This window comes from Lithobates pipiens, unplaced genomic scaffold (genome assembly GCF_037356315.1).
Source record: "Lithobates pipiens isolate NorthernLeopardFrog02 unplaced genomic scaffold, aLitPip1_a1.2 Scaffold_16, whole genome shotgun sequence".
NCBI classification, from domain to species: Eukaryota; Metazoa; Chordata; class Amphibia; order Anura; family Ranidae; genus Lithobates; species Lithobates pipiens.
This window is the reverse complement of record NW_027507748.1, coordinates 250,199,441-250,215,955: the sequence shown is the minus strand read 5'-3', so window position 1 is coordinate 250,215,955 and position 16,515 is coordinate 250,199,441. Positions and strand designations below refer to the sequence as shown.

The 16,515-nt window shown below is 41.3% G+C and overlaps 1 protein-coding gene across 4 annotated transcripts in view; it reads right to left on the bottom strand.

Annotated features, from left to right (window-relative positions):
• CNTN2 (contactin 2) overlaps positions 1–16,515 on the bottom strand; it is a 393,010-nt gene that overhangs the window by 214,575 nt on the left and 161,920 nt on the right. For all 4 annotated transcript variants that reach the window (XM_077481283.1, XM_077481285.1, XM_077481286.1 and 1 more), the window contains 2 exons: positions 15,551–15,646; positions 5,943–6,152 (listed from right to left, as the gene is read on the bottom strand). In XM_077481283.1, the coding sequence (XP_077337409.1) occupies positions 5,943–6,152; positions 15,551–15,646 (306 nt within the window). The remainder of the gene's footprint in view (positions 1–5,942; positions 6,153–15,550; positions 15,647–16,515) is intronic.

Here is a 16,515-nt window from a genome sequence, read left to right as displayed (position 1 = left end):
AATCGACTCTGGGGATGCAGGCCTGTTCATTGATGCTGCCTTTGTATCGAAGCACTTGATTCTGCTGCAGCTGCATGACACTCCAATTGCCATTTAGGCTCCTGACGGGAGAACTCTACAGCCTGCCCATGGGACTCATGAGACGGTTCCATTGACCGTGGCCATAGGGGCTCTTCAGCATTAGATAATCCAATTCCAAGTAATTTCCTCACCCAAGTTTCCTATGGTTATTTATCCTTGGTTACAGAGGCACAACCCCTCTTTTTATTGGCTCCGTGCGGAGGTTCTCTCCTGGTCCCCACAATGCAATGCAGAGACATGCTTCCAGAAGGTAGCCAAGGCCCTGTGCACCTCTTCACTCTCCTTCCTGCCAGAGGAGTACTGCAATTTTAGCATTGTCTTTGACAAAGGTCAAGCCTTTACACCGGCCGTATGATTGCGTAATTGACCTTCAACCTGGTGTCATACCCCCTCATGGCTGGGTTTGCTCACAACAGTGCCTTGAATTCTTCTTCCCGATTGTCCCCGTTTATGGCGAATTATGATTTCCAACCTTCCATGTTGCCAGACTCATTTTATCCTCAGAATATTCATGCGTTAGAGGAGCATCTCTGTGGTCTTTGTTCCACTTAGGCACAGGTCCAGGAGGCTTTGCGACATGCTGATGATAGGTACTGACTCCATGCTGACCGCAGATGCCTGCCTGCACCTTCCTACCAGGTTGGGGACAGGGTCTGGCTGTCATCTTTCAACCTCCGACTTTGTGTTCCCTCAATGAAGTTAGCACATTGGTTTATTGGGCCTTTCCATATTCTTTGCCGGATTAACCCAGTGGCTAACGCATTAGACCTTCCTTCTAATATGCGTATTTTGAATGCATTTCATGTCTCCTTATTAAAACCTTTGATCTGCAACTCCTTTACCACCTCGGTACCACGTCCTCACCCTCTACAGGTTGAGAAACATGAGGAGTATGAAGTACAGTCCATTGTTCCCCTCCATAAGTTCTGTGGGCGCATACAGTACCTAGTGCATTGGAAAGGGTATGGTCCAGAGGAGCACTCTTGGGTCTCATCCTCAGACGTACATGCCCCTGTCCTTCTCCGTGATTTCCATAGACATTTTCCCCTCAAGCCTGGTGGTCCTCCAAGGGGAGGGTTCGTTGAGGAGGGGGTATTGTCAGGGCAGTGCTCAGCCCTTCTTTCTCTGAGCTGGCCACTCAGCTGTCAGCTAATTGCTAGCTTATATCTCTTCACAGTTACTCAGCTGTTGATGATATCCTGCTTGTCAGTTCTGCCTTCTGCCATCCAGTCCAGAGGAGCTCTGCCTTTGCCTTGGTCAACACCACAGAAACTATTTCCTGTGATCCTGTTCAAGACTTGCTTTGCTGACATCTGTTCTGGCTCCAGATTATGCTTGCTGTTCCACTACATTGATCCCCGATTCTGGCTTGGCTGACTATCCGTTCCAGTTACTGAACTTTGGCTATGTTTTGACTACGTTTGTTCTTTTATCATTAAACAAGTGTGATTTAACTGTACTTCTGTCTCAGCATGATTTCATGGTTTCTGACAGTGAGGTCAAAAATGTTGTCTTTTGCCCAGTCGTCAAGGTCACATTTAAACTTGGACTATTTAGTTTAAGATTTTTTTGTACTCTGCCTATCTTTTTTGAGTAGTTCATTAAGCTTAATAAACTCTTCTTTATCCTTAAATGGTTCAAGTTTGTCTCTACTTTCGGTAATCTGTTCCTAAAGAGTGGAAGTTTGGAGTTTCTCTTTTCCTCAGCGATTAAATTCGTGACCTCAATACTGTGGTCAATACATTGTTGTTTCCACTTCTCCAGGAACCTCTCCAAGTGAAGATGAAACGGCAGGATGACAGTCTCTTAAACCACGTGGTCTCCAAAGAAAGGATGTCCCATTTCCTGTTGAGGGATTTTACAATTATTTTTTTTGTGTTCCCTAAACAGGACATTCAGCTCCTCATTCTCAGGTTGCATGGATATCTGGTTTTCACAGTCAAAAGAGGCCCTGATTTCGTCATCCAGTTCATCTGCCAGTGTAAATGCCATTCTAACAATTTAAACATGTATTGCAACAATAATCCAAGACCACCAGATGGCAATGTATTTACACGGTAAATGGTAACAGTAGGAGTAAACTTGATAAGAAATTATATAAGGTAGATCTCAAACTACTAGTGTTATTTAGGCAACAGAGACCAATTCATCTTTTAGGGATGGGGTACCTCCACAACTTGGCTATTAGAACAATGAAATTATAAGGAGACAGTTAGGGGAAGGGGAAGTAGTTGAAAGGAGGACCAGACCATGGTATTCATATGCCAAGTAATCTTATATTGTGCAAAAATGTAGTTAATGAAAAACCACCCCCTAAGTACCATAAAATAGTTAAAAATATATATTAATGGATCAACGTTGTCACTTTAAAATAATTAACACACAGGACCTAACTGCACAGAATCTGGAGTAACCGCATCACACATGGCACACATGTATCTCCATATATCTAAGCCAGGATGGTCTTGTAAGTGGGTTAGCTAGAGCGCAGAGCAATACTTGTCCCATCCTGGCTGGTTGTATGCTGGATGTGTCATTGATTCCCAACAGGGATACCGACCAATTAATGGACAAATCGTCCTTGGCTTTAACGATAAAAAGGGTGATAATACACTGCTGAATACCACAATTTCTTGGGGCTAATTTAGTATAGCAGACTTATTGAATATAAAGTAAATGAATAAAGTCCTTGGAGAATATCACATACTGTATAGCACTGCAATTGTGTTTCACTATATTGGTGTCCCAAAATCTGGAGTAACCGCAAAAATGGAACACATATATTCCCATAAATCTAAGCCAGGATGGACTTGTGAGTGGGTTATCTAGAGCACTGAACAATACTTGTCCCCTCCGGGCTAATTCAGCAGTGTATTATTCCCCTCTTTATTGTTAAAGCCAAGGACGATTGGTCCATCCATTGGTCGGTATCCCTGTTGGGAATCAATGACACATGCAGCATACAATCAGCCTGGATGGGACAAGTATTGCTCTGTGCTCTAGATAACCCACTTACAAGACCATCCTGGCTTAGATATATGGAAATACATGTGTCCCATGTTTGATGTTGTTTTGGGAAAAACCTGACAGGCTAGTTGTACTCAAATTGATTAATAAACTGACTTGTGTACAACCAGCTAGCCCATACATAGATTGACTATGACTGGTCTCTGCTTAAGTGGCTTAATTTCAATTCATGTATGGCCCACTTAACCACTACGCAGTCCCTAAATATCCTTCCACAGGCCTTTACATTTTTCCTTCTCAGATTCCTTCATCCTCCTCACCTGTACATAGTGCCCACTGTCATACCCTCCACACTCCTCTCCTGTACATATTGCTCACTGTCATAACCTTCACACTTCTCTCCTGTACATACTGTCCTCTGTCATAACCTCCACACTTCTCTCCTATACATAGTACCGGCTGTCTTGCACTTCTCTCCTGTACATAGTGCCCACTGTCATAACCTCCACATTCCTCTCCTGTGCATACTACCCACTATCATACACTTCTCTCCTGCACTTAGTGCCCACTGTCATACCCTTCACACTCCTCTCCTGTACATAGTGCCCACTGTTATACCCTCCACATTCTACTCCCCCACCTTCACATACTTTCTACTTTTATACCATCCATACTCCTCCCCTATGCTTCTTAGCCACAAAAACAGTTCTTTAAAATTATATTGAATAGCTTCAATGTTACCAGCTCTAGAATGGGCACACTTTTTTTTAGTTCAAAAAAAGGAAATCTTCTCAGTCCTCTTGTTTGTTCTGTCCATTATTAGAACTCATTTAATTTTGTGATTAATATTGTGATGTATAGAGGAACATAGGGGATGTCCCCAATTCTAAATATACCACTGGTAAAAAATGTTTACCTGAATTTTTTTTTGAAATGCTGGCAACTATGCACTTGGGCACTGCCCAAGGGCCACCGGGTCAGTAGGTGGCCCCGTGAGAGGCCCCTGGGATTCTGTGATGTTAAAGCAGTAGTAAACTTTGCTAACATTACTACTTTTTAGAGGCGTCAAGGTAGGTTATGCCATAATGTACATGTATTATAGCATATTAGCCCATTAGGGTACACTTTCCTGTCAGACTGAGCCCTCCAGCGCTGTGCTGTGATCAATCCGGCAGGTCCCGGATGCTTCGATCGTCACCCTTCCGGGTTCTGTGCCTTTGGTCACTTGTCTTGGTCGAGCTGCGTTGATGTCACTTCCACCATCCTCTCTCTCATCCCCTCTCTCTCTCTTATAATCCCTCTTACCCCTCAGCCCTCTCTCATAACCTTTTTCTCTCATTCTCCCTCTCTCTATTTAATTAAATTTGTTATAACAAAAAATTGTTTGCATTTTTTTTTTTTTAAATAAAAAGCCCCACCAAAATCCTCAGCACCTGCCATGATGTTCTTAATCTAGCCCTTGCTGCCATAACCCTGGTATCTTTTTTTTTTTTAATTTAGGCGGCTGGCTTTCAGATACACCGCAGGATCTTTTATAGGCCTGCGGGAGAGGTTTACAGTGGTTTGTGAGCTTCCTGGAGCCATCGGTAAGCCTGGAACCGATCCGGTGAGGCCGATGGCTAGGCAGGAAGCCGAGTGAGAGCAAGATAGCCCCCACTCGGCTCTATGCCCTTGGAGGGCCGGAGCGATGTCACTTCCTGTTCTCTGGCATAAAGATTTTTTTTTTGTTCCTTAAAAAGGCAAAGTTAAGTTTCTTTGCTTTTAAAGGTAAATGAGAGATCTGGGGTCTTTTTGACCCCAGATCTCTCAATAAAAAGGACATGTAATGCTTGTTTCAATTACAAGGGATGTTTACCATTTTTCTTTAAAGTGACCTATCCCTCCAAGCTTGCATGCAGAAGCGAACGCATGCGTAAGTCGTGCCCGCATATGTAAATGGTGTTCAAACCAAAAATGTGAGGTACCACTGTGATCATTAGAGCGAGAGCAATAACTCTAACCAGGTAACCTGTAAACATATGGAGATTTTTAAGTACAGTAGTTTCTCGCCAAACGACAAGCATGCGCAATTTTAAATCATGACATGTTGGGTATCTATTTACTCAGCGCAACATCTTTCACATTATACAAAATAATTGGGCCAACTACTTTTTTTTTTTTTTTTTTTTTATTGTGTTTGAAAGACAGTGGGACATAAAACATTGCAACAGCCACCATTTTATTCTCTCAAAAAAATGTAAATAATGTTTGGGGGTTTGAACAATTTTCCAGCAAAAATACTGATTTTTAATTGTAAAAAACAAAGTTCAGAAAAAGACTGGTCTTATAGCGCCATTTGAAGATTACAAGTTAGATTAGCATGTTATTTACCTCTTACCTCTTAACTCATTTATCGCTTTATTCCTCCAAAAGTTTTACAATGGACAAGAGATGCTTGCTGCATTGGACTGCAAATTCATATTTAAAAATAACTGACAGTACCATCACAAACAAGCCCCAATATAACATTACACACATGCACGAAAAAAGATAAAATGGAAGGCACGCACACCTAGTGCATTACCAATTACAATTTAATGATATGTAAGTGGTAATGCACTAGGCGTGCGTGCCTTCCATTTGGTCTTTTTTGTAGTTTCCATCAGATCACCCCATCTGAGGAAGGCAGCATCCACCCAGTCTTGGTATACCGATGTCCCTGTTGCCCTTCACTTTAGAAGACCCCTTAGCACTGGAAGTGACTATGTTTTTTGGTATTACACACATGCCCCCCCCCTGGGCCAGCTCTGAGCTGTAAAGTACAGTGGTATGCCACTGCTCAAAGTGGGAAATGTGTTATTCTACAATAGGATTTGCTAAACATGAAAACATTATTAAATCACTAAGCCACTAACCTCCTAGAGTGACGATAAGTGGAGTAAAACTACTATAAACACTTTTGGTTGTAAATGCGATGTGACTGGTGGCAAGACAGGAATATTTTCCTACATCTTCTGCTTCTGTGCGTGCAATGTACAAATTTCCTGTCACTTGGGACACAAAGTGTCTGCTGCTATTGGCCAAGAAATTAGGAAACTCATTCAACAGCCATCGGTAGGATAAACCTGCAAGAAACAGATAATAGATAAAAAAAGAATCCATAAACAAAAACAGTCAATCCATTATATGCAATTTCAATTGAACAAATATGTTAGAGAAGGCTAGGAAAAGGAAACAAGGATTCCAAAAACTGCCCTTCCCCACACCCTATTTTGATCCTGAGTCTACACTGTGCATATGCACAATCCTCTTCTGCTGTATCACCTCCCATGTGTCCAGTTATCCCATGAGTTTGAGTTCATGAGTTTTCCCACTGATAAGCACTGCATTCTCCTACCTGACATCGATGATTGTCTGGAGAAGTTATTTGCTTCCAGACATCCTGTAGGTTTGTTAAGGCTACTTTCACACTGAGGCGCTTTACAGACCCTACAGCACTAAAAGTAGCCTTGATGATAGAGCTGGGGTGAGGGGGTGGGGTGTGAGAAAGAAAGAAGCTCGTCTGCAATTCTCTGCTAGTAAGTGAAAGATGTCAGTGCCCAGATGCACCATAATAGGACAGTCTCTCTCCAACAAGGGAATCTCTGACATGAAATGCTTAAACAGCACAGCCTCTCTCAACATGCTCTCAAATTAGGCAGTGCCCAGACCTGTGAAATCACCTTTATATCCCACAATGTCATAGTGATCTCTTTGAACATTTGTACAACTTAAGCCTGAAGCCAACAGATTAGATTTTCTTTCTTTTATAGGTTATTTGCAACTATTGGAAGTCCATTAAACAAATCTAGCTGCACATTTTGATCTAAAAAGCAAATACAAACAAGGCAGTGGAAGTTCAGCATTTAGGCCCCTTTCACACTGAGGCGCTTCTAATTTGCCAGTAAAACACTGAGCGCTTTTGAAAAGCTTTTCAGGCGCTTTTGAATAGCTTTCCATTCATTTCAATGGAGAGGGGCATTTTTTCACCGCCTTGCCAGCGCACTTCCGCTCTCCACGGAACGCACGCCGAGTTGCGGTGAACCTGGAAGAACCTCACTATTGTCTTGATGCCTATTATTTACAGCGATTCTCCTGATGAATATTTTCAAGTGCTTATAACAGCAGCATTCTGGATACCTATTAAAGAAGCCTTTGACACCTGGGATTCCCTAACACAAGATATTAAGTGTGTCTGACTCCCAGACTGAAAAGCTGAGGGTCCATTCTATCTGGTGAGTGGAGTTATGAGAGGGGAGTGTGGAACTTTGCACGGCTTGTTTACTTGAGGTACTTCAGCACCTTTTTAAGGACTCTGGAGCACCGAGCACTTTATACAAGATTTTTAGACTATATGTTATATGTATCACTATTAGTTATTAATATGCAATTTCGACTGAAGTGGTGTTTTTACCTAGAGCACTTCAGCATTTTTTTGGAGCACAGAGCACTTTATGCAAGATTTTGAACTATATGTTATGTGTTTTATGCATTACTACTGTATCAGTTAATGTTATGCAATTTGGACTGTAAGCGCTGTATTATCATGTCAGGTCCTCCATCAAGGAGCACAGTGAGCAGCACAGTAGCTACAGCAACAAAACTTCACTCCATATTTTGCTAGAATGGCAGACATAGGCCTCAGAACCAAAATCCAACACTACAATTAGGGACAGTAGGGACAGGAGTGCCTAGGCACTATCACAAACCAAGAACTGCACTGTTATTGATCACAAACTGGTATGAGCAGTTCTTTTTTCATAAGAAATTCAAGACACATTTTTCAGGACACAATTAACATATTACATTTTTTAAATACATATTAATAGTACAAAGGCAAAGCCGGAGCATATTGACCCAATAAAGTACAGTCACGAGAATTTAGCTACAAATGACAGGGAGAAGGCAACAGTATTAAATACATTCTTTTCAGTTTTTACTAAAGTAAAGGATGGGTGTAATAGACAATATATTGTTATCAACACAGCACGGAGTGTTCCCTTATGGTTTATGAAACCTAATGCGAATAAATCACCAGGACCAGATGGCTTACACCCGAGGGTCCTCAAATAACTTGTAACTCTTCAAATAAACTATACATTTCACAAAATTAACAATATGCAATACAAGAAAAAAAAATCTATTTGTTGTAAATAAATGAATGAGTCCCAATATTCAAACGCCAACTTCAATTAAAGTGACAGTGCTTCTATGGACCACCGATGATATAATAAAATGCTGGTGCTCATATTTGACCAGCTATCTCTAGTATGTACAAAAAGTACTTGTGGGGTAGTCCAACAGATCTGTGCCACTTGTGTTTCACCAATTGCTTGTTTATTTTACACGACCATTGTACTCAAAAGGAAGGATGACAAGGAAAGAGGCTCATAGCGTAAAACCGTTATGCTAAATATACTGAAGTACTGAGGTATACAGAATTGCACTCACTTGCTGCTGTGCCCTATAACCTGGCACCTGGTATATATGTGAGAGGATGACCGCCAACCCTCGCTTTGTTACTGGGAGTTGGTTGCGGGTCACCCCCCCCCCCCGGAGTGACATCAGCAGAAGTTGTGTCATGCTCATGTGACCAAAGCTCCAGTTATTCCTAACCTATAAGGTAAGCTCACTGGCCAGAATGGTACCAGCTGACTGGCGAAAAGCTAACATGGTACCAGTATTCAAAAAAAGGCCAAAATACATACCTGGAAAACCACAGACCAGTCAACTTAACATCAATGGTATTTAAACTATTGGAGGAGACTATATCCTAGAGCAGGGATCTCCAAACTACAGCTCTCCAGCTGTTGCAAAACTACCGATCCCATGAGGCATTGTAAAATTCTGACATTCATAGACATGACTAGGCATGGGAATTGTAGTGCCTGAACAACTGGAGGGCCATAGTTTGGAGACCCCTGTCCTAGAGGGGCTATAGCCAATAATTTGCTGATAAAAATAGTAATATTATCATCAAGCATGGATTTATGAAGCATCATTCTTTCCGGACAAACCTTTTAACATTTTTTGAGGAGGTAAGCTGTAAGCTGGATAAAAGAATGCCTGTGGACATGGTGTATCTGGACTTTACCAAAGCATTTAATCCAGTTCAGCATAAATGCCTTACAAATTGAGGTCTATTGGCATTGCTGATAGTGTATGTACTTGGATAGGAAATTGGGTACAGGAGCACATCCAGTAGGTGGTGATAAATAGCATATCTTCTGAATGGTCTAGAGTTGTGAGTGGGCTGTCCTGGGACCAATTCTGTTTAACTTTTACATAAATGACATAGAAGATGAAATAAATAGTTCAGTCTCAGTGTTTGTTTACTATACAAAGCTAAGCAAGGTAACAGGATTTGGCAACCTAAAAAAAAGTAGAGGGATGGGCATTTCCATGGCAGACAAAGTTTAATATTGATGAATGTAAAGTAATGCACGTGGAGATTAAAGTATGAATGCAAGTTACACACTGGGGGAGAACCTCTGGGGAAATCTAGGATGGAAAAGGATCTGGGGATCCTAGTAGACAACAATGCCAAGCTTAGGCAGGCAAAGCTAGCAGATTAGCATGCATTAAAAAGGATAATTTACTCATGAGATAATTATAAAACTATACTATAATTCTACCACTGCACATACAGTATCTCACAAAAGTGAGTACACGCCTCACATTTTTGTAAATATTTTATTATATCTTTTCATGTGACAACACTGAAGTTACACTTTGCTACAATGTAAAATTAGTGAGTGTACAGCTTGTATAACAGTGTAAAATTTTCTGTCCCCTCAAAATAACTCAACACACAGTCATTAGGCCTCATGCACACAAGACGCAGGTGAAAACTCTGCTCAAAAAAAGATGAAACGATGATGTTTTGCTGCGTTTGCATGCCGCTTTTAGACACGTTTAGCCGCGTTTGCGTATATAAAGATAACATCATGTAGACCCTCCCCAAGCTCTCAAAGCATGTTTTTTTTTAAACTATTTCTGCTATTTTGATCAAAGTGAGCAACAGCAGCATCGAGAGCAGTTGTACACTTGCATTTGCCTCTCTTTCTGTGGTATATATTTTGAAATGGATCCCATATTGAATATATGTCAGGAAATGCTCCTGATGTTGCTCTTGATGAGACCGTCGTCGCAAATTTTGTGAGAGGTCCAGAGTCAGAGCTCGTCGATATTGGACCCATCCGTTAATGGGACAGCGAATGTCTGTTGGAGATTTCACAAACATGTATGTGCAGCTGCGTACCTACCCCGACAAGTTTTTTAATTTTAGCCGGATGTCCATTGTCACATTTGATCTGCTCTTAGAAAAAGTACGACCTGGTCTGACATTCGTGGATACCAATATGAGAAACAGTGTGTCACCAGAGGAACGTCTGTTGGTAACGATCAGGTATGTGTATATATTTATAAAATATATTTATCTATAGATGTACAGATTCATTTTTTTCTCTGTCCTTTATTTTTTTTTAAATAATGTCTATTTATAGCAAATTATCCAATTTTTTTAAATATCTAAAATTTTCTTGTGGCAATTTTTAACATGTTTTCATTATTTCTAATATAAAATAATATTAAAATAGTTAATTATTTATTTTTTAATCTTAATATATGTTTTTATTCATTTTTTCTAGTTTCAAATTGTTTTATTTAAAAGCAAATCTATGTTAATTAGATTTTTTATAATTGTTTTAAATTTGGCCAATTTTTTAATATATTTTTATCGTGAAATATGTACTGATTAATATATTTGAATTCTTTGCTGCTGTATATGGTAGTATAATATTTAACGCCTTATTAAAATATCCAGAATCCTAACCCTAACCATTCATCCTAACCCTAATCACTAACCCTACCCCTAACCAATAACCCTAACACTAACCACTAACCCTAACCCCTAACACTAACCCTACCCCTAACAGCTAACCCTATCCCTTACACTAACCCTAACCCTAATCCAACCCTTAATCCTAAACAATAACCCTAACGGATAACCACTTACCATAACACCCAACCCTAATGACCAAATTACATTGCCGCAGATGGTCACAGTTGACTTTGAGGCCATGTATCTCTGATGCAGAAAAGTGCATGACATTTTGCGACCCGAATTTGGGGCCCCCTATCTCGGGGTCACTTGGTGACAGGATCCTCACATTTGGATATGTTGTAGTGCTAGTTCCACTGTGTCTGTATACCGAATTTGGGGTTCTTGGCAATAATTGGCTCCAAGATATGGGCCCCCAAACTCGGGTCACAAAATGTCATTCTCAGATCATATTTCTGAAAACCACAGACCAGTCAACCTAACATCAATTGTTTATTTCTGAGTTTTCAGGTCCAAAAAATTGGGTTCCTTTAAAAACGCATATAAACGCATCTTTAGAAGAGGTTTCCTTGCCATGCAGACCAATTTGATGCAGTGTGTGGTGTATGGTCTGAGCACTCACAGGCTGACCCCCCCACCCCTTTAACCTCTACATCAATGTTGGCAGCACTCTTACGTCTATTTCCCAAAGACAACCTCTGGACACGACGCTGAGCACGTGCACTCAACTTCTTTGGTCAACCACGGCGAAGCCTATTCTGAGTGAAACTGATGTATTGTCCTGGCAACGGTGCTGCAGCTCAGTTTCAGAGTCTTGGCAATCTTTTTTTAACCTAGGCTATCTTTATGTAGAGCAACAATTATTTTTTTCAGATCCTCAGAGAGTTCTTTGCCATGAGGTGCCATGTTGAACTTCCAGTGACCAGTATGAGAGTGTGAGAGCGATAACACCAAATTTAACACACCTGCTCCCCATTCACATCTGAGACCTTGTAACACTAAGGAGTCACATGACACAGGGGGGGAGGTGGATAGCTAATTGGGCCCAATTTGAACATTTTCACTTAGGGTGTACTCACTTTTGTTGCCAGCGGTTTAGACATTAATGGCTGTGTGTGGCGTTATTTTGAGGGGACAACAAATTTACATGGTTATACAAGCTGTACACTCACTACTTTACATTGTAGCAAAATGTAATTTCTTCTGCGTTTGTCAGATAAAAATATATAATAAAATATTTACACAATTGTGAGGGGTGAGGAGAAATTTAACCTTAAACTATGTACGGGGTTCTACCCTGCTAGAGCAGTAATGATGTGGCACTCCCTTCCACAATTGGTGGTGTCAGCAGATAGTGTCCATAATAAAAAAAATAAATAAAAAAAACTCTTAGCAAATACAATATACAGCGTTATGGGAAATGGTAGAGACATGAACACATAAACACTCATACACCGACACCCACACAGGTTGAACTGCATGAACTGATCTCTTTATTCAACTGTATCAAATATATAACTATATAGATGAACCTTATAAAACCACCTGGTAACTTTGGCATTTGTGTTTTTTATTCTGTCTCATCCAGGTCAATGGTGCATGGTCTGACAACAGGCGAAAATTCCTACCAAGGAGAAAATAGCCTAGTGAGTCAAGAGCCCACTTAACGGCCAGGCACTCCCACTCCACCACAGCATAATTTCTTTCAGCGGCTGTCAATTTTCTACTCAGAAAAACTATGGGGTGTTCCTCCCCAATGACCTCTTTGGACAGAACAGCTCCCAAGCCTTCACTGGAGGTATCAGTTTAAACAACAAAATTCTGTTGAGAAGTCAGGAGCAACCAGTACTGGATACTGACACAAGGCTGTTTTAAGCTCCTGGAAAGCCTTCTCAACCTTGTCATCCCATTTCACCATGACTGACTTTTTTCACTTTGTCAGGACTGTGAGAGGTGCAGCAATAGTGGCGAAGTTGGGGACAAACCTGTGGTAGTACCCCATGATGCCCAAAAAGGCTTGCACCTGTTTTGTGACTGGGCGGGACCAGGCCTGGATAGTAGGGGTGCTGAAATTTATTGTTACATCGATGCATCGGGATTCGGGTGTCCCCGATGCGGCATCGATGCATACAGAACGGAAAATCGATTATGGGTGACGTCAAAACTTGCCCGCCCCTCCCAGGAAAGCACTCCGAGCATATTTTTGAAATTACTTTTTTTTTTATAAATGCCGACTTACTGTGAATGATATGCCCCGCAGTATGTGCTTTTAAAAAAAATGTCACTTGATACCGAAATTCACAAATACATCCCGACCATGTGCCGTGCCGAGCCTGGCCTGCCTCTCGCCTCCCGCCTCCCTCTTCTCTCGAGTCCTGACGTCAGCGGGGAATTCTTAGCCCCGCCCGCCTCTCTTCTGATATGATAACTATAGTCAGTGGGCGGGGCTGAGAATTCCCCGCTGACGTCAGGACTAGAGAGACTTGAGAGGAGAGAGGAGAGAGGCGAGAGGCGAGCCGGTGTTGTGCTGAGAATGGTTTCACCGTCAAAATCTGTTCCCCCTGGCACTCAGCTCATATCGGAACTCTGCCTGTCCAGCCCTCTGCACTGCAGCTCCTCCTCCTCTACCCCGAATGCAAATCACACTTCCACCGTCCCCTGTACATTATCATTAGTCTATTCTATCCACACATATATTTATATGTATTACTCCATCCACACATAATATAATATATATATTATGTGTAGATGAAGTAATACATATAAATATATGTGTGGATAGAATAGACTAATGATAATGTACAGGGGACGGTGGAAATGTGATTTGCATTCAGGGTAGAGGAGGAGCTGCAGTGCAGAGGGCGGGACAGGCGGAGTTCCGTTATGAGCCGAGAGTCGGGGGGGGGGACGGATTTTGACGGGGAAACCATTCTTGGCACAACACCGGGCACGGCATATGATCGGGATGTATTTACTGTGAAATGCGGTGACACATTTTTAAAAAAAGCACATACTTTTTTTAATAAAGCGGGGCACATCATGCAATGTAACAGTAAGAGTACAAATGGATTTGTACTCTTACACCTCACGCTGGCTGCATTTGATTGGCACAGCTGGCTGTGTTTGATGGGCACAGCTGGCTGCATTTGAAGGGCACAGGTGGCTGCATTTGAAGGGCACAGGTGGCTGCATTTGAAGGGCACAGGTGGCTACGTTTTATGGGGGAGGTTCAGTATTTTCAGTTTGTTTGCGCCCCCCCAAAAATTTTGAGCACCAGCCGCCACTGGTCAGCACAGAGATGGTACAGGGAACTTCACAGGGCTGTTTGTAAGCTGTGGATTGTTATCCCTCCTGACCTCCCAGCATCCGTGTGTGAATGTCTGTACCTTGTAGTGCACTTTAAGGGAGTGAGGTTATTTTTAATTCAAAGCAGAGTTCCAGTCAATTTTTTGTTTATTAACAGTCAGCAGCTACAAAAAAAGTGTAACTTCTGACTTTTAATAAAAAGACACTAGGCGGCCCAAGCGAAAGTGGGAGCTCGTCGGTAATCGTGATGCATCGCGGAATCGAATCAAATCCAATCGTTGACCAGATAATCGCAATCTAATTGAATCGTGAGACCAGTGAAGATGCGCAACCCTAATATATAGCATGGGAGACATCTGCCATAACTATTACATATACTATGCTGATCTACTGCTCTTCTCCCCTATGCACTTTCATACCTCCCAACTTTTTGAGATGGGAATGAGGGACACCTATCAGCAAAAATATGCAGGCATAGGACACATCCCTTGTCACGCCCCCTTAAAATGAGAATTGCACAAAAAAAACAAGATTGGTAAAACCACAAATGCTTTTTTTTACCACTATTATTCCTTTATATTGGCTTTTGGCATTTACAAATGCAGAAATTTCTAAATCGGATGAAAGGTTTAGCACTGTAAAACACTTTTTGATAGATAAAAAGTGAATTTTATATACAGCTATATAGATCAGACAAAACTGACGGATAAATGGGTAGGAACGAGGGACAGGGGGACATTGTTCCAAATCAGGGACAGTCCCTCGAAATCAGGGACAGTTGCGAGCTATGCACTGCCCTTAATTATTGCACTTTGTGTTTTGAATAGACTGCCAATACACCAAACTCTCCCATTTGTGTATTGTGGTGCTCTGCAAAGCATGTGTCCTGGGGTGCAATTTAAAATGAATAGCATTGCACTGCCAATTGTGCATTACCAAGTGCTTCAGTAATGTTTGAAAAAAGTGTGTATTTTGCAGTTACTGAAAAGCAAAAATGTAAAGCCAGCCTGGGGCAGAGTGGTAAAAACATGCAGTTGAGCTGCATTTTCACTGCCCCCCTCCAACTACCCCCTTAAGCTGCAAAGGCTAAAGGTGAACCATTCAAGTGAATGGGGTTGCACCTCAATCGCCCCAGTGCAGTGGTGTGGCATTTCTCATAACTAATAAGTTGTAAATATGATCTCTTTATTGAATAGGGCAGGTAGTAGCGAGTGTACTATACATTACTAGACTTGCTTAGGAGACTGTCTAATCATGTAAAAAAAAATAAAAAATTTAGTTTGTCTCTAAGATTTCTTTGGTACAATTTTGGTACCATTTTGGCATAAGGAATACCTGGATAATGCTGTGGAGGGTTACATGCCAACATAATTCCTTGTCCTTCTGTTGTCTTTACTTGATCTCTCGCTTCTGGTGAAAACTCATGCAAATCTGTGGAAAACAAAAACGTAGTTATGCAAAAGTGTATCATGCTAACTGAATTTTAAAGCTGAACTGTAAACCTTTCATAAATATTGTATAAGGACACTATCATTGAATTTGCATGTTTTCCTTGCAGTTTTATGTTTTTTTTCTGTGTACTCTGGTTTCCTCCCACACTCCAAAAACATGTTGGCAGGTTGATTGAATCCTGTCCAAACTGACCCTCATGTGTGTGCGCGTGGGTAATATATATATTATATATTAGGGCTGTGGAAATTAAAGATTCATTCCTCGATTAAACGATTTTCATTTTTTTGATCAAAATTTTTTGGATCGATCAAAAGAGTTCAGTCGGAGATCCCAGTGACATCATGGACATCGACGTCATTGGACTCCGGTGACATCAAAGTTCTGATTGAACGTAATGCATATGGGGTAGGAGCTTCGCATGAGGTCACCCGCTTCTGCCCTACAGAACTAACATGATTGTCGGCTTTACATGCTGTGTTTTTATCATGTTTATGTGAGTAGTTTGTATTTGAACACAAAAATTAAATCTTATACTTAAGAGGTAAGCACTTAGATCTTTTCTTTCTACCCATGACATGGTGTCCTTGCTGAGATCTAAGGAGACGTGAGAGAAGTTTATGGTCTGTGTTAACCCTTTTCATACCCGCTTGCATGACCACCTGTTTGCACAGGGGTCCATGCCATAAGGTGAGAGTGATTAGTTAGACCGGAGGTGGAGTGATTGTCACGCTTCTGTGGAAAAAAGAATTACTTACGTCAGTGCTACAGTTTGAATTTAAAACGTATTTGTGTGAATGGTGAGGTTAAGTCATGGATTGTGGAAACTAACGTGTCGGGTGATTGTATAT